We start from the raw sequence: 22,560 nt of genomic DNA, 5'->3' as shown, positions 1-22,560 counted from the left end.
GGGGCAACACTGGGGGTTGGGATCCGTTGCCAAACACGGAAAAAAAAAAAAAAAAAAAAAAAAAAAAAAAAAAAAAAGAATATAAAAGAGACATGAGTAATTGGAGAGATGCAAAAAATGTGTATTTTTAGTAAATATGTGTGTAATTTCAATGCAGTCTCAATGAAATTTACAAGATATTTTTAAGGGAACTTGACAGTCTTCTAAAATGTATCTGGAATTTTTTTTATAATGCACAAGAATATCCAAGAACAGCAATAATGAGACTTATGTGCCTTACCACATACTGAAATATACAGTAGTGACCATAGTGATTAAAACTGTGGTTTGATACAAGAGTTAACAAATATATCAGAGCAAATGATCTCTGTGTGTATGGAAATTTAGTTTAAAGACCTTAGTTAGGTACTAATTCAAACCAATCAGCCATGAAATGCCATTTTTGAGGCAGGCAGGAAAATTTAATGATGAACACCATATTAGAAGCTACCAAGATATTGTTTTTAGGTCTGATAATGATGTTGTGGTTGTATAAAATTTTTTTTTACATGTTTAGAAACTTTTACTAAAACATAAGAGTGAAATGACATATCTGAAATTTGCTTTAAAATGTTTCAAAAAAGGATAGGTAAAGCAAATGTGAAAAAATCTTGACATGTTTTGAATCTCATTGATAAATATATGGGAGTTCATTGTACTAGTATGTTAACTTTTAAGTATATTTGAAATTTTTCTTAATAAAAACTTGTTAATGGCATTTCAAATCTTTGGGGAAAGGAACAAGTAAATGGTGTAAAAGCAGTTGTCTGTGTATTTAGAAAAAATTAAAAGTTAGATTTCTCCCTTCCATTATATACAAAGTAAATTTCAGAAGAATTAAAGAGCTAAGTGCTAAACACAAGGTTATTAAAAACTGGAAAATTAAAGAATATTTTTGGTATGTTACAAATACCTATTTTTGAGCAAGGCACAAAACCCAACAGCAATAAAGGAAAATGACTGATAAATGTTACCACATAAAAACTAAAAATATCTATAAGACAAAAGAATGTAAAAAAGAGAATGGGAATAGCATGGGAGGAAATACTTGTAACATAAATAACAAAAGAAGGACTAATATCTAGAAAGAAATATATTTAAATAATAATAATAAGACAAAAAAGTAGAAAAATAGATAAGAGGATATGAACTGCCCATTCAGAGAAGTAGAAATACAGATAGCTAGCAACATATGAAATGATGCTTCTATTAATCAGAGTCACAAAAATAAAATGAGATCATTTTTTTTCAATATCATAAAATACTATATTGGCATAATTTTAAAGATTGGCAATATGCAGTGTTGGTAGATATAGGGAAACATGCCCTCACACACTATTAGTAGAAAAGTGGGTACAGCCTTTTGGGGACAAGTTGGCAATGTCTATTGAAATCAAAATGTATAATTTCCACTTCTATGTCTTTATCTTAAATAAATATTCCCATGTGTGTACAAAGAGTCATTGACTAAGTTGTTTGTACAATACTATTCATAATGTTGAAAGGTTGGAAAATTCAAATAGCAATAGAGTAAAAGTAAATAAAATATGGTATAAACTATTGAATCTACAGATTAATTAAAAAGAATGAGGTCAGCCTATTCATACAAACATGAAAAGGTTTATTAGACACATTGAGGGAGTGATATATCTCATTTCGTTATTTTTTAAACTTTCAGTTTGTGTAACTATGTATGGAAATGCTAGAAATGGTTTGGAAAAATACACATAAATTGATTCTATGATAGTTATCTTGGGGTGGAGAGCACATGGTAGGTAGATTCTGCAAGTATAATGGAGACTTTTATTTTGTATTAGTCATTTTGCAACAATACCCTATATTCATGTAATTTTTGAAAATTAAAGGTATGCATATCACAACTTCTGCAATCCAAATAAGGTCTGTATATTATGCCAATGTCAATTTCTTGGTTTTTATACTCTACTACAGTTATATAAATTGTTACCATTGGGGGAAACTGTATGAAGAGACTTTGTACTAGTTTTACAACTTGCTATGAGTCTATAATTATTTCAAAAATTTGTAAATTAATTAAATAAATGAATAGTAAAAGTTTTAAAAAGTAATCATGGCTACTAGACACTGAAGGCTTTCAAATTATCTAAATACTCTAGTTAAGGAAAGAAGATGAAAAGAAAAAACAGTAATCATTGTTTTCCTGTTTTCTACAATAGGTTCTAAATGATCTGGAATGTCATGGAGCTGCTGTATCAGAACAAAGCCGAGCAGAGCTAGAACAGAAAATAGATGAAGCTAGAGAAAATATTCGCAAAGCAGAGGTAAGGTGGCAGCTAATTGTGGCATTTTCTCCAGCTCCAGTGACAATGTCACTGCTGTGATATGCACCCTTAAAACTGAGTTTCTACACACATTAAGTTGAAGATAATTCACCATATTCATCTGTGTCCTCAATGTTATTTATTGAATACCTATTTGCAGAAGGTAGTACATATAAATAAAAAGACACTGAACCTGCTGTGAAGAGTTTACAATCATGAAACATTACAATCATGAATCATTACAATCATGAAACATTCTTCAATTACATGAAGAATTAAGTCACAATTAGGATACTAATTTTAAAGTTTTCACAAAGTACATAATATATCTGTCAAATTAATGGTAGGGAAATTTATATTTATTAATTCAGAACCTAGAAAATCTCCCTCACATGGAAGATTCCCTGGATCCCAGGGGCATGAGCTGGGCTTCAATAAGGAAGATTTGGTTAAGCAGAGAGGGCAAGAAAATGAGGGTTGTATGAAAGCTGTGAAACTCTCTCTCCCCCACACACACAAAAATGTACATTTAGTGTACAATGTCAAATTAGCCTCATTTACTGGAGGCTAATACTCCCTGCCCTAGATGGGGAGAGGTTGAGGTAAGAAGCAAGAAAGTATGGCAAAGGAAGAACACATAAGGTCTGTTTGGCAGTGGGATATGATTAGAGTGGTTTTTTGTAAGGAAATGTGGTAGAAGGTAAATAAACTCATTGTGGTTAGGGCCAGTTCATGGAGGGCCTAAGTATACGTGTATATTTATCTACTCAGCTGCAACATGGTAAAGGGATAAGGAGATGGATATTTTTTTAAAAAAAGAGGCTGTTCAGCACTCAAGAGATTATGTGCTTGTTAGGAAGACCAAATGCCAAAATTAATTAAACTGTAAAGCATAAATGCCAAGGAGTGGTCCATACAAGTATACTTATGGAACTCAGAGGATACAGATCACTGTGGGAGGGGTTGTCAGGGCAGGAAACACAGAAGAGGTAGGATTTAAGATGGGTACTGGCAGATGAGTAATATTTGATTACTCAGAGAAAAGGGGATAACACAGATTTATGCCATGTAACCTCAAGAGGCAGAATTTGAATCAAAAGATGAGGTAGGAAGAAAGCAGGTTTGAGTTTGGTATTAGGAAATATTTTCTAACAGGTCTTCCCAACAACAGAATAAGCACTGCTGGAATGTAATGCAGCACTGTAAGTATGTGAGAAGATTCTGGGCAAGTGTCTGTCAGGGACTCTATACAAGGAATTCTTGCACTGGTTGATGGTTAATCTAAACTAGCAATTTTCAATAACTCCTTCAGGATTCTACATGTTTTGAGGAAGTGCTTCTGTGGTTGTAGGATCAGGTGAGAGGGAGTATAGGCAAGCATGGGGAATGTGCACATGTTTTTGGCACAGCCCCATGGAAGTGATCTGAACCACAACAGGCTTGCCATCTGCCTGATCTAGGGAAACCCCAGTAATCCCACCTCTGCTTTGTTCCTGGCACAGTCTGATTCGTAGCCTCTGTAGTAAAAAGGCAGTATGTGCAATGAATAGCCATTTTGCTCTCTAAATTTAGTGTCATGGCTAAATCACTACCCTAGGGCTCTGGCCCAAGTACTGTTGGCAGGCCTTTGCCTAGTTTGAGAAACACTGGCTTATGGGAGAACAGTTTTTCCTCTTGTTTCTTTCTCCACACTGTGGATGAAGCCAGTTTCAGAGACTTGGTGGAACAAGGGTAATTATTTTGAGATAAGTTTCAGAAGTTTTCTGAATAATGTTTTTTCTTGTATTTTCCACTTCCAGATTCTATCCATTGTGTCACCATCTGGTATCCTAACTCCACCAAACCCCCAATCCCCAGTAGTAGCAGTAGTAGGTATCAGTCACACAGTCTTCATTTAAGCAGAATGACCTATTATTTCCATGAATGTGCTAAACTTTGCTGTGTTTGTTAGTTTAAAACTAAAAATGTGAAGTGAGATCCCGTAACAGAATTACTAACCTCTTCTAATACAAGTATTTAAGTCTGCATTCTCAAAGATAGTTCTCTTACCAAAAATATGGAATATGCTAAAACCATGATGCCAGATTCATTTTCTTAGTTTTGAATATCTATAAAATTTAATTAATCCTACTGGTAACTTAAAAGTATTTCTCTCTTGGTTTCCACTTATCAGGTACAAAAAGTAGCTCAGATAAAATTAGCTGGCAAATAAGAGGGCATATTTTGGGGGATATTACTTGCAGGACTGTCATAATGAAATTTTTGGATAGACTAGACCACAAGAGTCTTCAGAAGAATTCACGGTAATGTTTTCTATAGATAACCTTTTTCTTTCTTCTGCCATTATATATTCATTGGTTTTTCTCTTCCCATTCAATAGTTACTTATTTACCATAAGTACCTACATATAAGAGGGAAAGCTGGTTAAAATTCCATTGCATCCTTCATGTTTTCATTTTTATATTCCAACAACAAACTAGCAGAAAATGAAACCAAAAAAGCAAGCCCATTTACAATAGTCACTAAAAAAATAAAATACCTAGGAATAAATTTAACCAAGCAGGTGAAAGATCTCTACAACAAGAACTACAAATTACTGTCAAAAGAAATTAAAGAGGACGTAAAAAGATGGAAAGACATTCCATGCTCTTGGATTGGAAGAATTAACTGTGAAATTGTCCATACTACCCAAAGCTATTTACAGATTCAGTGCAATCCCCATCAAAATACCGATGATATTCTTCACAGAAACAGAAAAGACAATCCTAACATTCATGTGGAACAACAAAAGACCACAAATAGCCAAAGCGATCCTGAGCAAAAAAAAATAAAGCCAGAGGCCTTATACTACCTGACTTCAAATTATACTACAAAACTATGGTAACCAAAACAGCATGGTGGTGGCATAAAAACAGACACCCAGACCAATGGAACAGAGTAGAGAACCCATAAATCAACCCACATACTTACTGCCAACTGATCTTTGACAAAGGCAACAACAAAATACATTGGAGAAAAGATTTCCTCTTCAATAAGTGGTACTGGGAAAACTGGATATCCATATGTAGAAGAATGAAACTAGCCCTATACCTCTTGCCATATGCCAAAGCCAACTCAAAAATGGATTAAAGACTTAAATATATGACCTGAAACTATAAAACTCCTAAAAGAAAACATAGAGGAAACACTTCAGGAAGTAGGACTGGGCAAAGACTTTATGAATAAGACTCCACAGCCAGTAAAGGAAGAAATAAACAAATGGGATTATATCAAACTAAAAAGTTTCTGCACAGCAAAGGTAACAATTAATAGAGCAAAAAGACAACCTACAGAATGGGAGAAAATATTTACAAACTATGCATCTGACAAGGGATTAATATCCAGAATATACAAGGAACTCAATCAACTTATCAGAGGGCCAGCCCATGGCTCACTTGTGAGAGTGTGGTGCTGAAAACCAAGGCCACGGGTTTGGATCCCTATATAGGGATGGCCGGTTAGCTCACTTGGAAGAGTGTGGTGCTCACAACACCAAGTCAAGGGTTAAGATCCCCTTACTGGTCCTCTTTTGGGGAAAAAAAAAAAAAAACTTAACAGGAAAAAAACAACCCAATTAAAAAAAAGGTGGTGAATAGGCAAAGGAGCTGAATAAGCATTTCTCAAAGGAAGATATACAAATGGCCAATGGATACATGAAATAATTCTCAATATCACTAAGCATCTGGGAAATGCAAATCATACCCACATTGAGATATCATCCCATCCCAGTTAGTCTAGCTGTTATCAAAAAGATAGGGAGTAGCAAACGCTGGTGAGGATGTGGAGATAGGAGAACCCTCCTACACTGTTGGTGGGACTGTAAATTATTGCAGCCATTATGGAAAACAGTATGGAATTTCCTCCAACAACTACAGATAGAACTGCCATACGATCCAGCAATCCCACTACTGGATTTATACGCAAAGGAATGGAAACCAGCATGTCAAAGGGATACCTGCACTCCCGTGTTCATTGCAGGTCTATAATAGCCAAGAGGTGAGATTACCCTAAATGTCTATTGACAGGTGACCAGATAAGAAAGATGTGGCATATATACACAATGGAGTACTATTCTGCCATTTGCAGGTTCAGATCCCTGTACTGTCCAACTGCCAAAAAAAAAAAAATTAGATTTGGTTTCTTTTCTAATAAATATAAGGCTATCCATATTTTATGTCTTTTCCTGTACCTGCTATGATCATTTATGTCTGTCAAAGAATTTAACTTTTCATTTAAGTTGTTGAATTTATTGGCATAAATTTGTTTATAACATTCCCTTATTTGGTTAAAGTCTGTGGGGTCTGTAGTGATGTCTTTTTCCTTTCTGATATTGGTAATTTGTGTCTTCTTTTTTTATTGATCTGTCTTTTTTGAGGCTTATCAATTATTTTGATCTTTTCAAGGAATCATATTTTGGTTTCATTAAGTTTTGCCTTTGTTTATTCTGTTTTATATTTTATTGATTTTTATTTTACAAACCATTTCCTTTTATCTACTTAATTTAGATTTAATTTTTTCATCTTTTCCTAGCTTCTTAAGATGGAAGCTTAAGTTCTTGATTTTATACTTTTTATTTTTATTTTTCCTCTAAGCACTTTTGTAAATTTCCAACTAAATAGTGGTTTTGCTGCATTCCTCAAGTTTTAGTATGATACATTGTGGTTTCCTCATGATTCAATTTAAATTATATTCTAATATGTGATTTCATTTTTAATCAGTGGGTTATTTAGAAATATATTATTTGATTTCCAAATATCTGGGGATTTTCCAGGGGTTTTTGTAGGTTTTATCATTTTTTTTAAATCATTGAACTATAGTTTAATTTCCTGTGGTCAGAGAATGTACTCAGCATATTTCAGTCCTCTTAAATTTACTGGGATTTGTTCTGTGGTCCAGCATATATTCTATCTCAATGAATTTAAAGACTATGTAGTCTTCCTTCATTGGGTGTTGTGTCCTAAAAATATCCATTTTTCTATTTCTCTTTCCAGTGTCGTCATTTCTTGCTTCATATATTTTGAACAGAGCTCTGTTACTAGGTACACACACATTTAGGACTGTTAAGTCTTCTTGATAAATGTACTTTTTTATTACTGTGAATAAAATAAATTTATTTTAATAAAAATAAAATGTATTACTTATAATGTTCTTTACTCTGAAATCCACCTTGTCTGATATATGCAGTCACTCCAGGTTTCTAATAATTAATATTTGCATGCTATGTCTTTTTCTGTCATTTTACTGTAACCTAACTTTGTCTTTGTATTTAAAATGCCTCTCTTACGAGCTGGCTGTTAGCTCAGTTGATTAGAGTGCAGAGTTAGAACACCAAGGTCAAGGGTTCAAATCCCTGTATTGGTCAACCAGCAAAATAAATTAATTAATTAAATTAAATGCCTTTTTTATAGGCAGTGTATAGCTGAGGCTTGCTTTTTATCCAATCTGGTGATTGCTCCCTATCAGAGCATTTAGATCACTTGTATTTAATGTAATTATTAATATGGTTGTTGCCTTTTCTCTTCTTTTCCTGTCTTCTTTGGGACATTGAGGTTTATTTTTTCTCCCCACTGTTGTAGTTTACCTTCCCTTTTGACTTATTAGCTATGCCTCTTTGCTTTATTTTATTTTTAGCAGTTACTCTTGAATTTACAGTATGGATCATAAACTTATTGTGATTCTATGATCAAATAATATTATGTCATTTTACATATATGAGAACCTTACAGTATAATACTATACTTCCATTTCCCCCTTCTTTCCTTTTCACCTATTGTTGTCATTCATTTTATTTATATATGTCATAAATTTATGTCATAAATCTACAAAATTTATCATTATTTGCTAAACTTTTTTGATTTTATATTTATACCTTTTTTCTCTTACACTAAATGTCTTCGTTCCTGATATTATCATAATATTTTATTTGCTTTATCTTGCAGTATATATAAGTAGTTTCAAACTGCAGTATATATTAGTAGTTTCTTTACTATGGGATAAAGATATTAGAACAAAAGCTGTTTGATAGAACTGGAAAATGATTCAAAGCATGTAAAAATTGGAGAGGAATCGCTCCTTGCAAGAATAGAACTATACTTGGTTAACATTTGCATTATACAGCTACTTGTCTGTGAGAGGCAACACAACTAGAACTCAAGCAAAGAGCCTCAGTCTTACTGGCTTGAGGATGGATGTCAGAAAGCCCTCAAATTTGCATATAAATTACCATCCAAATCTTTGGTTTTGGCCAAAACCTGAGTACACATGTGGAATACAAACTCCAAGGAACTGGGCAGGAAACAACAGCTGAAAGACAAAAATCAAAACAAACAAACAAAAAAGCCCAACTGAACAGAAGATATAACGATCATAAATGTGTATATAACTAATCGTAGAGCTACAAAATACATGAAGCAAAAACAACAGAAGTGAAGAAAGAAATAGACAAATCTATAATTATAATTGGAGATGTCAACATCCTTCTTCAGTAATTGAAAGGAAATGGCGATAGAAAATCAGTAAGGATACAGAAGACTTGACCAGCACTATTAACCAACTTTACCTAATTGGCATTCAAAGAACACTCTACCGCACCAGAGTAGAATATATGTTCTATTAAAGTACACATGGAACATTCAGCAAGACTATATACTGGACCATAAACCAGTTTCAGTAAGTTTAAAAGGATTGATATTATACAGAGTAAGTTATTTGACCAATCAGAATTAAATTAGAAATCAATAACAGAAAGACCCCTGAAAATACTCAAATATTTAGAAATTAAATTATTCAAACAGTAATCTGTTGCTGCTTTTAAAAATCACCCCAGACTTTACGGCGAAAAAACAATAGTTTATTATCTCTCACCATTCTGGGTGTTGACTGTATTTTTTTGTTGGTGGTGGTTTTGCCTGAGATTACTCAAATAGCTGAATTTAGCAAGAAGGTCTGCTGGAGAGCTGGGCTCAGCTGAGATGGCTGGGTCTTTCCCTTATTTGGTCTTTCATCTCCAAATAGGTTAAACTGGGCTTCCCCACATGAAGGTGGCACATTCCAAGAAGTCAAGTCCCAATAGCACTTATGGAGGAACCTCTGCTTCCATCAAATTGTTGAATGCCCCATTGATCAAAGCAAATCACATGGACAAGCCCAAAATCAATGTGGGAAGGGACTACATAGATACCAGAAGGCATGATTTGTTGAGAACCATTAGTGTAACAATTTACCACAGTCAGTATGACCTAGGTTAAATCATTTTTCTCTTCTATAAAGTGGACTTTATAATATCCCCTCCTAGAATTGTTTTGTGGATTAAATGAAATAGTATAATCATATAGTTCCTAGTACATATAATAAAAGTTGTTTGGAGTGGTTTTTTAAAGATACCAGAGATAGAGTGTCAAGTACTGTTATCTACTATTATTATAAATAAGGCACTGTCCTAAGGTTACAATAGACATAGTCCTTGTCCTTAGAGAAATGATATTGTGAAGGCAAATGAATTAGGCCCAAATTAGATTTACAGACTTTAAAACTATCAAAATATTTCATAAACTTAACTATGGCTTGACACTTGGATATGATTATGTTAAATTTTGTATTAAAATCAAAGTAATTGTGGTAATACTCCAAGATTGTGTGTCCTAAAAGATCTGGATTTTTTAAACATTGTTTTAAAAAGCTCTACCTCTTTAAGAGTTCCAAAATGATTTGGTCAGTATCTAGAATGCTATCAAGTTTATAGAGAGCTATGTTCTGAAAATTTTTAATCAATTGGCAAATCATCAAAATCCATTTAAAAACACAGGAAAATTCTGCTTTTTAAACAATTGTTAAAATATAAGCAGGTGGAACCCTGAAGGGAGGATGGCAGTATTTAATTCTGGAACTGCAGTCCAAATCTAAGTTTGCATATACGTGTTCACCAGTTGTTTGGTAAAGCACTGACAAAAATAAATCTTATGAAAACCAGATTACTTGTTGAGGAAATAGAATATACTGAACACTTCTCTCTCTGTTGCTTCAATAGTTAAATGACTCACATGTATGATTTCTTAGAAAGAGCTTGTTCATTCACTTTTTTTAACATTTCATTACTTTTAAATGCATATTAGAATGGTGTGGGACAACTGAATATCTATATACAAAAGAATGAAGTTGGACCCTGTTAAGAGATATTATTAGATAAAAGATAGTGTTAGGCCCATTAAAATTTTAAAAAGTTTATTAGAGCAGGCAGCGATTCATGAATTGGGCAGCACCAGACGACATGTAGTTTGCCAAAGAAGCACAAGGGGAAGGCTTTTATAGAGTAAACTCAGAAGCAAGGCAAAGAGAATATTTGATTGGTTAAAGTGGAGCAGTAGGCTTATTTGGGTCATTCCACAGGAAAGTCCCTAGTTTAGAAGGTAGTTGGCAGTTTCAGATTGGTAAACTTAAGTTTCATTTTATTGTTTTCACTGAGTTGGGTTTCAGTTTGCTTAGATAGGAACCCAGGGTACTGGAGCCGTCTCAGTCTAATGGCCTTTCAATTAATTATTTTAACAACCCCTACTTCACATCATATACAACAATTAACTCAAAATGAACACCTAAATATAACAGCTAAAGCTATAAAACTCTTACAAGAAACCATAGGGGTAAGTCTTCATGAACTTGGATTAGTTTCTTAGATATGACACTACAAGTCCAAGCAGCAAAAGAAAAACTAGGCGAATTGGACTTCATTGCAATTAAAAACTTTCACACTTCAAAAGACACTACGAAGAAAGTGAAAGAAACCAAAGAATGGGAAAAATATTTGCTGATCATGTACCTGATAAGGGACTTGTTTCTAGAATACACAAAAACTCATATAATAAAAGGACAAAATATAAAGGACAATTAAAAGACAACCCAATTTTAAAATGGGCAAAGATCTGAATAGACATTTTTCCAAAGAAGATGTGCAAATGACAGATAAGCACATGAAAAGATGCTCGACATCATTAGTCATCAAGGATATGCAAACAAAACCATGGTGAGGTACTACTTCATACCCACTAGGACGGCTAGAATAAAAGGGCAGACATTAACAAGTGTTTCTCAGAGTGTGAAGAAACCCTTATACCCTGCTGGTGGGATCAAATGGTGCAGCTACTTTGAAAAACAGTCTGGCATTTCTCCAAATGGTTAAACTTTAAACCCAGCAACGCCATTTCTAGGCATATACCCAAGAGAAATGAAAACATACGTCCATACAAAAACCTATACACAAATTTTATAGCAACATCATTCATAGTAGCCTAAAAATAGAAACAACCCAAATGTCCATCAACTGACAAACGGGTAAACAAAAGTTTACCCGTACGATAGACTATTTGGGACTATTTGGCCGTTGAAAGAAATGAAATACTGATACATGTTACAACATGTATGAATCTTGAAAACATCACGCTAAGTGAAAGCTAGTCACAAAAGACCACATATTATATGATCACATTTATATTACATGTCCAGAATAGGCAAATCTACAGAGACAGAAAGTAGACTAATGGTTGCTGGGGACTATAGGGAATGAAGGGAAAGGAGAATAATAGCTAAATGGTACAGGGTTTCTTTCGGAGGTGATTAAAATGTTCTAAAATTAACTGTATAAATCACAGAATTATAGAATTTAATGAGTGAATTATGTGGTATGTGAGCAATATGTCAATACAACTATTACTCCAAGAAAAAGAAAGAGAAATTATCAGAAGAATAAGCAGATTTTTGTAAGAGTATTTACCAAATGGTGTGCCTCTAACCCAAAAACTGTAATTATCATATATAAAGACCTATATGATAACCCAAGCCATTGAATTGTGCACTTTAAAGTGGTTAAGATGGTGGATTTTATGTAATGTGAATTTTAACTCAATTTTTAAAAATCTGTAATGCTTAAAAATCTTTGGATAACAAAAGTAATTCAGCATTGAAATCCCAGTGAAACAAATCAAAGCTCAAATTGTTTTTGATACCAACTTCCCAAGCAGAGAATCCAGAAGGTGATCAACATTGTATACCAAAAGGGCTCAGTGAGGGCACTTGTTGTCCAACAGTCCCACCAGAAGCCACCAAGTGAGGGTCCTCAAAATTATTATATTGGAACCTTAAGGAAGAGACCACCTCTCTAATAGAAACAATGAAGCTAAATTTATTATTTGCTAGCAGATTTTCAAAACGGGGAATGTTCCAGGAATTGGTTCACTTTTAGCCATGAGTTTAGAGATTGGAAGACTATCAGCCGCAGGAATAGAAGCAGGTTCCCTCAGTGAGGCTGGTGTTGATTGTTTGCCTTCCAGAAGCATGGAGCTGTCACTGATGGGTTGACTTTCAGCGGCCTGGCTATTAGAGCAATGCAATTACTTGTTTGATTAGGACAGTTTTAAAACTGGTTCTATGGTTACTTGCTTATGGTTTATGGAATGAGGGCTAATGCACAGGCAATAATTCCCTTTCATGAATATGGAGAATACGAACTTTTTATTCTCAACCCCTCCTATTTCTGACAGCTACATCATAATTTACGCTAAAAGCAAAAAGACATTACTGTTAACAAAGAAGTTAATACACAAGGCAGCCAATCAAAGGGGAAGTTCTTTAAGCTTGTGCTAAAGAGTATTAGAATTATTAAAGAGAAGCACTTCATTATTAAAAATTATTGTTAAAGGGAAACAATCCATAACTCAGTGTCATTGCATGGTAGTCTTTTAAGGTTAATTTCAACTGAAGTGGTAGAGTCTGTTCAAAGTAAAATCTTTTCTTGGAAAAGCAGTAGAAGTGCTTTTATATAGGATAGTCACTCAAAAAAGACTAAACACATAACAGAATAGCACTGAATGTCAGTGCTCCAGTCCTAAAGAAGCCCCCAGTTATATCAAAAAGGTAAAAAATTAAAGAGCTAATTTTGGGCTTCCAGTCAAGATGGTGGAATAGACAGTCCCCAGCATCACTGTCTCCCACAAATCAACCAATTTACAACTATAAAAAAGCAACACAGCCAAGCTGGGGCTGCTAGAGCTCAGGGGAAGAGATGGGGAGACCTGTGGAGTGCATGCATGTGGGAGAAGCCACAATGAGAGAAAGAATAAACCACTCCAACCATTTCGTGCCACGGCTGCTTTAAGGCTGGAGCTGCTGAGTGCATGGAGGAGCTAGCAAAAGCTGCAGCTGGGCCCTTCAGATGGAGTTGCTTAGAGGCAGCAGGGGAGAAGGGTCCATGGTGGCCCCCAGGCCAGCAAGACCACTAATAGGGTTCCTATGAACCCACATAGGAGCAAGGAGCCATAACAGCTGAAAAAAAAGTAGCCACTCAGAGCCCAGTGAGTCATCGTAAGGGACGGGTGCACGGTCCATCCCATGGGAAGTGTTTGCAGCATGGGCGGTGGGGAGATGGGCCCACTGGGGGAACACTGGGGCACAGCAAGGACAGCTGACAGGCACCCCAATCAGTGAAGGAATACTCAAAGGAGACTGGTCAGGAATATAGAATTGCATGGGGTGTGGTTTGATGAAAAGACTAAGGCTCAGATCAGAGTTTCTACACAACCCAGGTGTACCTGGTCTCTGGAGAGCCGGAGGTACCTATAAGGTCAACCATTAAAACCTGAGCTGCACAAAAAGCCTTCCCTAGGGAATCGGCAGCAAAGCAGCAATTGAACTAAACCACACAGCTCAAGTACTGGTCCCCACAGGAAGTTCCCCCATTTTAGAAGTAAGCAAAGGACAAAAAATTAGTTCTGGCCCAGACACACCGCCAGCACCTTGGGGCCTGCCTGGGAACCTGAGGTATGGAGCCAGGGACCAGACCCCCCCACACACAACCAGATACTTCGCCAGCACCAAGGAGCATGCCAAAAACATCACCTCCATGTTGGTGGCCCAGCACAGCCAACACAATAACCACGGCTGCCACGAAAGTGGCTAGATGTCACAACCACCACGCAGATGATCTGCCAGCCACTGGACTGCATTGACACAAGGAGAGTCACCAGCAGAGACAAAGAAAAGAAGAGGATGTCTCTCTCCACAAAGCCTATTCCAGAGTGACAGAAGAAGCATCTGCTCTATGATAATATTGGGAGACCTGAACACACCTCTCAGCATTGGACAGATGATCTAGGCAAAAATCAACAGAGTAAACCATTACTCTTTCATAAGGAGAGAAGAAATCTAGGGTTATCAGGTGGGGGAGGGGGGAGTGAGTGGGGAATAGGGAGAGATTGAACAAGGGGCATAAAAAATAAGTACGATTTGCAACAATATATATGCTAGTAATATTGATTTGATTCACATATGTCAACATTGAACCCCCAAAATATGTAGAATCAATTATGATTCAATAAAAATTTTTTTAAAAACTAATTATAATATAATGTGCATCACATTATAATTAGATCAGGACAGAGTGCTTTATGAGCAGAGAGAACAGAGTGATTAACTGCCAAAGGTAGGAGGAGGAATAGTTAGGAAAATCTTCATAGAAAGGGTAATGTTTGAACTGGCCCTCAAAGGATAAGAGCTCTTAGGCATGAAAAAGCAATGAAAAGTCATTGTACTCAGAGGCACAGTCATGAACAAAGGCATAAGAGCACATGATGTATTGGAGGAGCAGTGAGTAGGACAGTGGTGTGGGAGCATAGGGTAAATGGAAAGAAGTAGTAGAAGGAAATAATCCAGTCCAGTTATGAAAGATATTTTATTCCAAGTTAAGAATTAATTTTTTACTCATAGGCAGTCAGGAGTCATGAGGTTTTTAAGCAGGTGAGTGACATGATGAGGTCATTCATAGACTATAAAAGATGGATTATAGAGGAGAAGAAAAAGTCTGGGAAATGGGTTAGAAGTCTACTGAAAGTGCTGGATTTTAGGACGTTCTGAGGCATAGCCTTATTAACAAGAAAAGAAAGCAAACTTTATGACACATTAATCTCCTCCTATTCATAAGATATATTTGATGTATCATCAGTACTGTACCCTTGTCAAAATGCAAATATGGCTTTGCCATTGTCAGAGGGCCCTGATTCTTGTTCTTGGTTTGTGTTTCTCTCTCTCTCTTTCTCCCCCTCCGTCCCTCCCCATCCCCATCTCTTCCTCTCTCCAAATGAAAAATTAGCATCTATGCCAAGGAAGAACTGCTGGTGAATATCAAGATTGTTCTAGTTAATAAACTGGGAATAACAATCAATTTGAGAAGAAAATGCCTTGATTTCTGACCGTTTTCTTGGTTTTCTTAGATAATTAAGTTGAAAGCTGAAGCCCGGCTGGACTTGCTAAAGCAGATTGGTGTTTCTGTGGACACATGGCTAAAGAGTGCCATGAACCAAGTAATGGAAGAACTGGAAAATGAGCAATGGGCCCGCCCTCCTGCAGTGACCAGTAATGGCACTTTACACTCGGTATGGTTTCTTTTCTTGGATGTGATGGACTGATTTTGATTGAATGATGCTCTTCTTTGGCTCTGTAGTCAAACTTAATAATAGCCAACTTTTAAAAGAAAAGATAATCATTTGCTAGTGGTTTGGGGTTTTTTTTCAGCCTATTACTAATTGATTTAAACTTAATGCGGGAGGGTGAAGAAAGGAAAAAACTAGTGTTTTTTGTTGTTGTTTTTTAATGTGCAGCAAGGAATATATTGTTACTAGTTGGGTTATCAATGCTGATCTGTCAAACTCATTATCCCGTTCAAGAAGTAAATATGCTTCTTGTTTGGAAGTAGTAGAATAGAAAACTTAATCTAGTGTTTCTGAAGGTCTCAGAGATTTACTCTGGTGAAAATGAAAATAAACATCCAGAGAGTTGTAAACGATCTTAAAGAAGTAAAAGGAACACTCTTAGTGTATGGGCTTATTCTGAAGGCAACTTCAGTTCTCAAGGGCTTTTGTACTCTCCTTACAAGGAGACAGTGCTAGTGGGGTTTTACAGACAAGGCCAGGACACACGCTTAAGTTTTCTTCTAGTTTTCTTACTTTCCATTCTGATGCCATCCAGCTCAACCTCAGTTTTTCATGTTTGAGATCTGAGTACCAGAAAAGTTCAGTGATTTGACTGATATTACATAGTGGATATGTGATGCATAACTGGTCAGAGAGAAGTAATTTCTATTGCCACATCCCGATCCATTACTTTCTGTCACCCTGTATACTTCCTTAATGGTATTTATTACAGTTTGTATCCATCTTCCTTATTTTTTTCTTTTGTTTATTGTCTATCTTCCTCTCTATAATGTAATTGCCATATTTTCCTGGATCACTGCTGTGCACCGCAAAGTGCCAGGCACATAGTAGGTACTCAATAATTATTTGTTGGAGCAAGAAATGAATGAATGGATGCATGGATAGGTGGAATAGTGGCAAACCAAAAGCTAAAATTTGAATCTCCTGATTTCGCACTATGTTCATAGTGCCTCTTTAATGTTTGTGCACTTCAGATGTAAAATATCCTTGCTAGAGAAACTGGCCAAAGTCTAAAAACATTCCTGGAAGTTTTGTCAATTTTTTTACATAGCATTCTGATTTTCTAATGGGAATACACTTGTACATTTAAAAAGGATTGTGTGTGTTTGTACATTTTAAGGAAAAACAATCTATTGAAGGTGATTATTTTTATTTCACTATTAATGGTAATCCAGCAAGGGGGAAGAAGCACACATCACCCACTTGAGGTTGGGGATAGAAGAGCTTGCCCTGTTTTCCTTAGAACAGAGTTGCTCCATATTATGAAATACTTCTTCCTATTGTGTCTTTTAAAAGTCATAATTCTCATCTACTTTAGGCTGTTCTGTTGTACAGAGTTTATGATGACAGCAAATTCCAGCCATGGTTTACAACCAATTAAGCCCTTGATTTTCCCTGGGCTAGCACCTTTTGTAACTAAATCAAATGAGCAAGTACTTATTGCCTGTCCTTGTGCTAATTTCCTGGGCAAATTGGAGATGAACAAGACTTGGTCTCTCTCCTCAAAGAGCTTACAAGCTGGGAGAGCAGATTGATATTAATGGATCATAGTGATACGCACTGTCTGACTGGGCTACTGGCTGGCACACTTGAAATTGCTTACTCCTAACTCATCATCACACTTTGGAAAAAGTACGCTTCTCTCAGGTGTCTGAGAAGTTGAGTTAAATGACTCTCAGACCCCCTGCAGCTCCAAAATCTCATGATTCTGTGAAATGTTATCAGACAACCTCAATAACAGCTGGAAGAATAAGGAAGAAGTTTGCCCCATGAAGGAAATGTCATTTGAGAAAGTCCTTGAAGAATTTTAACAAGAGATAAAGAGGGCTTCTGAGTGTGAAGGGCGTGAAGGAGATGCACCTAGTACAGTGGCATGTAGTAAGTGTTGAATAATTTGGGTATTCTGGTGACCTGTCCAAAGACATAAGCTCATTGAGACATGTCATATCCTCTGTGAAGGGAGCATTTTGTAACCTCGTCACACTTGTCTCTTCCCTCTAGTCAGTCTTATGAAGCCTGTGTCTTCTCTTTTTCAACTGAGAGATATTTTGTAGATCTACTGACAGTATAGACAAAGGAGAGATGTAGGCACAAAATAGCTTAATGAGGACCCAATATTTATTTAACCTGCTTTTAAATAACAGCACTGAAATAATTTAGAGGGGGTTGTATTTCTTCAAACTTAAAGTTAGCTGCCTGAAGAACATGAAACAGAAATACACATTCTGGGTACCAAATTATTTCTTCCGTTATGGATGCCAACAAAAGCATTACTCATCTGGAAAACATGATTAATACTACTGTCAGACATTAACAGTGTAACTGAAAAGTGCCTTATGGAAGATAAATGTTTTTAAAATATACAGTCTGTTTACTTTATATAATGAGAAAGAAGTCATACTTACTTGGGTATTAACTCTTTTCCTTCTGTATCATGCTGTGGTAGAGAAGAAAATGACCAATGGCTTCATGCTTACAGCATAGTTAGCAATTTAATGTATTTCCTTCTTCTTTTATTTATTTTTAAATTGACAAGGAAAAATTATATATATTTATGGTATACAGCATGGTATTTTGATATGTATTCCTTTTTCTAAATATACTTATGATAATAAAGTTAATTTTGTGTATTTTTCTATCTGACATTCCATGTTGCTGAATAATCTTCATAATCATTCTTTTAATGTCTGTATAATATTCCATAAGGAAGTTGTACCATAATTCTCTTAACTATTCTTTTATAGCTTTAATATTTAGATTGCTTCCAGATTTTCACTATTCTAAATAAACAGGTTTTGTTTTTTTTGTTTTTTTGTTTTTTTTAAAAGATGACCGGTAAGGGGATCTCAACCCTTGGCTTGGTGTTGTCAGCACCACGCTCAGCCAGTGAGCAAACCGGCCATCCCTATATGGGATCCGAACCCATGGCCTTGGTGTTATCAGCACCACACTCTACCGAGTGAGCCACGGGCCGGCCCAAATAAACAGTTTTATATATAATTATTTTTTCCATATTGGAGATTTTTTTCTGTAATGTAGATTCTCAGAAGTAGGTTTACTGGGTCAGAGAGCTATTGTCCTTTGAGATTGGTTTATTTTTATTCTTTCTATTTTTTTTTTTCTTAGATTTTCAAACTATAGCTGACAGTGTTTACATGACTTCCCTGTCTTTAGCCACTCCCCTAACTATTGTGCAAAGGTAAACTGTAGTCTCCTTTGTTGTATTGCCTCCCTAAGAGTGTTACTTAGAAATAAATTCTTACCCCAGTCATTATAAAGGCCATGCTGAATAATGTTAAAAGGCGAGGAGATTAAATATTTTTTAACCTTCGGGATGGTAGTTTGGTCCTCAGCTGACTTATTACTGCCTAATAGTCTTGTAGTACAGTGGGCTTTGTTTTTGAAATATGAAAATCTTTTTGTTTAGCTGGAGCTCATCCCAAAGAAAATTATTTCATTATTGTAATGAAATAAGTATAAACTGTTGAAAATAATAGTATGCACCTGTAAAAATCATTTCAGTTACTTTTATATTTACAGTATTGCCAAATGGACAATTGTCTTTTTATTGAACTAAACTCCATACTCAAAATGCCCACTTTTAGTGAAACTGACATTTCAAATTCCCAGTGGGATCAATTTGATTCAATTCAATAAGCATGTATTGAGCCTGCACTACTCATGAGATACTTGGCTAGGTGCTGAGAATTACCAGAGTATCTATTGAGTTAGTGTCCACAGATTGAGAGAACTAGTCTCACTGACAGCCAAGACCAAAAGATGGGCATTGAAAAGATGTAGAGAATTTCACCTCTAAGAGAAGTGTCTCCAGCCACATTGTTCTTTGACTCTCTGCATAGACATAATAACAAGTAAATTTCCTGACACAGTTTCTTATGCATAGTACATATCCAAAAATATTCATCTGAACCTCAAGATAAGAATTTTACTCCGGTTCTACTGACTAAGGTTAAATTACCACTAAAAGGAGAGAGTTTACATTGATAAAGGGTGTTATATACTAGGTGCTGTGGCAGGCATATTCATACATTATCTATATGAGCACAATTAATTAATGAGCACAATTAATTAATGAGTACATCAATCCCGAGTGTATTTATGATGAGATAGACTTGGAAGAATTAAATACCTTGCCCAAGGGCACATAGCTTGTAAGTGAGGAGAACTAGTATTTGAATCCAGATGTATCTGCCTCTAAAGCCCTGCTCTTTACCATACTCTGTTATTTTTTACCACACTCTGAATTTTCCTTTATTCCTCTAACCTTTATCATGATTCATTTTAATTGCTGTGAAATCTTTTTTTCCTTTTTTTAAGCATCTGTCATCATTGAATGTCCCCTTTCCAGTGTCATTAATGGTCTTGTAGCACTTCAAGTGCTGTGTGACCAGTTGATATTAAATTTCTCAAGCTTTACTAATATTTTTTAACAGCTTTACTTAGGCATAATTGACATACAGTAGGCTGTCCATATTCAAAGTGCACAATTTGATACTTTTTGATTATATTGTACACCAGTGAAACAATGGCTACAATTAGGATAATGAATATATCTGTTACCCCCAAAAGTTTTCTTCATGATCCTTTGTAATCTCTTCTTCCTGTCTCTCGTCAACCACTGATCTACTTTCTGTCACTATAGGTTAGTTTGCCTTTCCTAGAATTTTATATAAACAGAATCCTATAGTATGTACTCTTTTTTTTTTTTTTTTTTTTGGCAGATTACTCAGTACAGGGATCAAATCCCAGACCTTGATGTTATCAGCACCATGCTTTTACCAACTGAGCTAACCAGCCAGCCCCTGTACTCTTTTTTGTCTGGCTTCTCTGACTCAGCCTGACTATTTTGAAGATCATCCATGTTGTTGAATGTGTCAATAGTTCATTTATTTTCATTGCTGAGTAATATTCCATTGTATGGATATACTACAGTTTGTTTATCCATTTACCTGATGATGGACATTTGGATTATTTTGGACTATTACAAGTAAAACTTCTATGAATATATGCTTTGGGTGGGTCATATGGTGGGTACATGTTTAAAACTTTAAGAAACTGACAAACTTTTTGAAAGTGGTTGTACCATTCTACATTCCTACCAATAGTGTTCCAGTTGTTTCATAACTTTGCCAACACTTGGTATGGTCAGTCTTTTTAATTTTAGACATTCTAATAGGTGTGTAGTAGTGTATTATTGTGGTTTTAATTTTCATTTCCTAGTATTAAGCATCTTCTCCTGTGTTTATTTGCATCTGTATTTCTTCTTTGGTGAAATGTCTGGTCAGATCTCTTGCCGTTTTTTATTGCGTTGCTTGTTTTCTTTTTATTGAGTTTTGAGAGTTCTTTTTATTCTCAGGATACAAATCCTTGATCAGGTATACTATTTATGCAATTTTCTCCCAGTCTGTGTCTTGTCTTCAAGTTTTCTTTCTTTCTTTTTTTTTAAAGATGACCGGTAAGGGGATCTTAACCCTTAACTTGGTGTTGTCAGCACCATGCTCTCCCAAGTGAGCTAACTGGCCATCCCTGTGTAGGGATCCGAACCTGTCAAATTTTCTTAACAATGTCTTTCAAAGAGCACAAATTTTTAATTTTGATGATGTCCAACTTACTTTTTTGTTTATGGATCATACTTTTGGTGTGGTAACTAAGAAATCTTTGCCTAGATCATAAAGATTTTGTACTATATTTTCTTCTAGAAGTTTTAGGTTTTATATTAATCTATGATCCAGTATGAGTTAATCTTTAAATATGGTGAAAAGAATGAATCAAAGTTTATTTTTGTGAACTTTTTTTTTGTCCATTTTTTTAAGACTGTTCTTACTCCACTGAATTGCCTTCACATCTTTGTCAAAAATCAGTTGATCGTATATGTGGATCTCTTTCTTGATTTTTTTTGTTCTGTTCCATTGATCTGTTTGTCTAGCATAATGCCAGATGCCAGAACTATACTGTCTTAATTACTGTAATTTTATAAGTCTTTAAGTCATCTAATGTAAATCCTCCAACTTTCTTCTTTCTCAAAGTTGTTTTGGGTGTTTTAGATCCTTTGCATTTTCATATGAATTTTAAAATCAGTTTTCTACCAAAAAGTCTGCCAGAATTTTTTTATTAGGATTGCAGTGAATCTGTGGATCAATTTGAAGATAATTGACATCTTAACAATATTGAGTTTTCCAGTCCATAAACAATATGCTTCTCCATTTATTTAGGACTTTAATTTCTCTCTGCAATGTTTTTTTTTTTCTTTTTTTTTTTTTTCGTTAAATTTTTATTTTGTCAATATACAATGTATATGATTATTATGGCCCATCACCGACACCTCCCTCCCACCTCCCTCTCTCACCTCCCCCCCAAGAATGTCCTTTCCGTTTGCTTGTTGTAACAACTTCAAAAAGGTATAGTTGTTATATCTTCTTCCCCACCCCACCCCCCCGGTTTTTTTTGTGTGTATGTGGGTGAATTAATTTGTTTATTTTTTAGCTCCCACCAATGAGTGAGAACATGTGGTATTTCTTTTTCTCTGCCTGACTCGTTTCACTCAATTATTATTCTCTCAAGGTCCATCCATGTTGTTGCAAATGGCAGTATTTCATTCGTTTTTATAGCTGAGTAGTATTCCATTGTGTAGATATACCACATTTTCCGTATCCACTCATCCGATGATGGACATTTGGGCTGATTCCAAC

At 35.4% G+C, this 22,560-nt stretch overlaps 1 protein-coding gene across 1 annotated transcript in view; it reads left to right on the top strand.

The window, feature by feature from the left end:
• The window catches only part of FCHSD2 (FCH and double SH3 domains 2), a 49,971-nt gene that overhangs the window by 1,197 nt on the left and 26,214 nt on the right, over positions 1 to 22,560 (top strand). The window contains exons 2-3 of the mRNA XM_008565072.1: positions 2,235 to 2,339; positions 15,632 to 15,793. Of these exons, the coding sequence (XP_008563294.1) occupies positions 2,235 to 2,339; positions 15,632 to 15,793 (267 nt within the window). The remainder of the gene's footprint in view (positions 1 to 2,234; positions 2,340 to 15,631; positions 15,794 to 22,560) is intronic.

This window comes from Galeopterus variegatus, unplaced genomic scaffold (assembly GCF_000696425.1).
Source record: "Galeopterus variegatus unplaced genomic scaffold, G_variegatus-3.0.2 Scaffold194, whole genome shotgun sequence".
NCBI lineage: Eukaryota > Metazoa > Chordata > Mammalia > Dermoptera > Cynocephalidae > Galeopterus > Galeopterus variegatus.
Note: the sequence above shows the minus strand (reverse complement) of the source record. Positions and strands in the feature narration are given on the sequence as shown.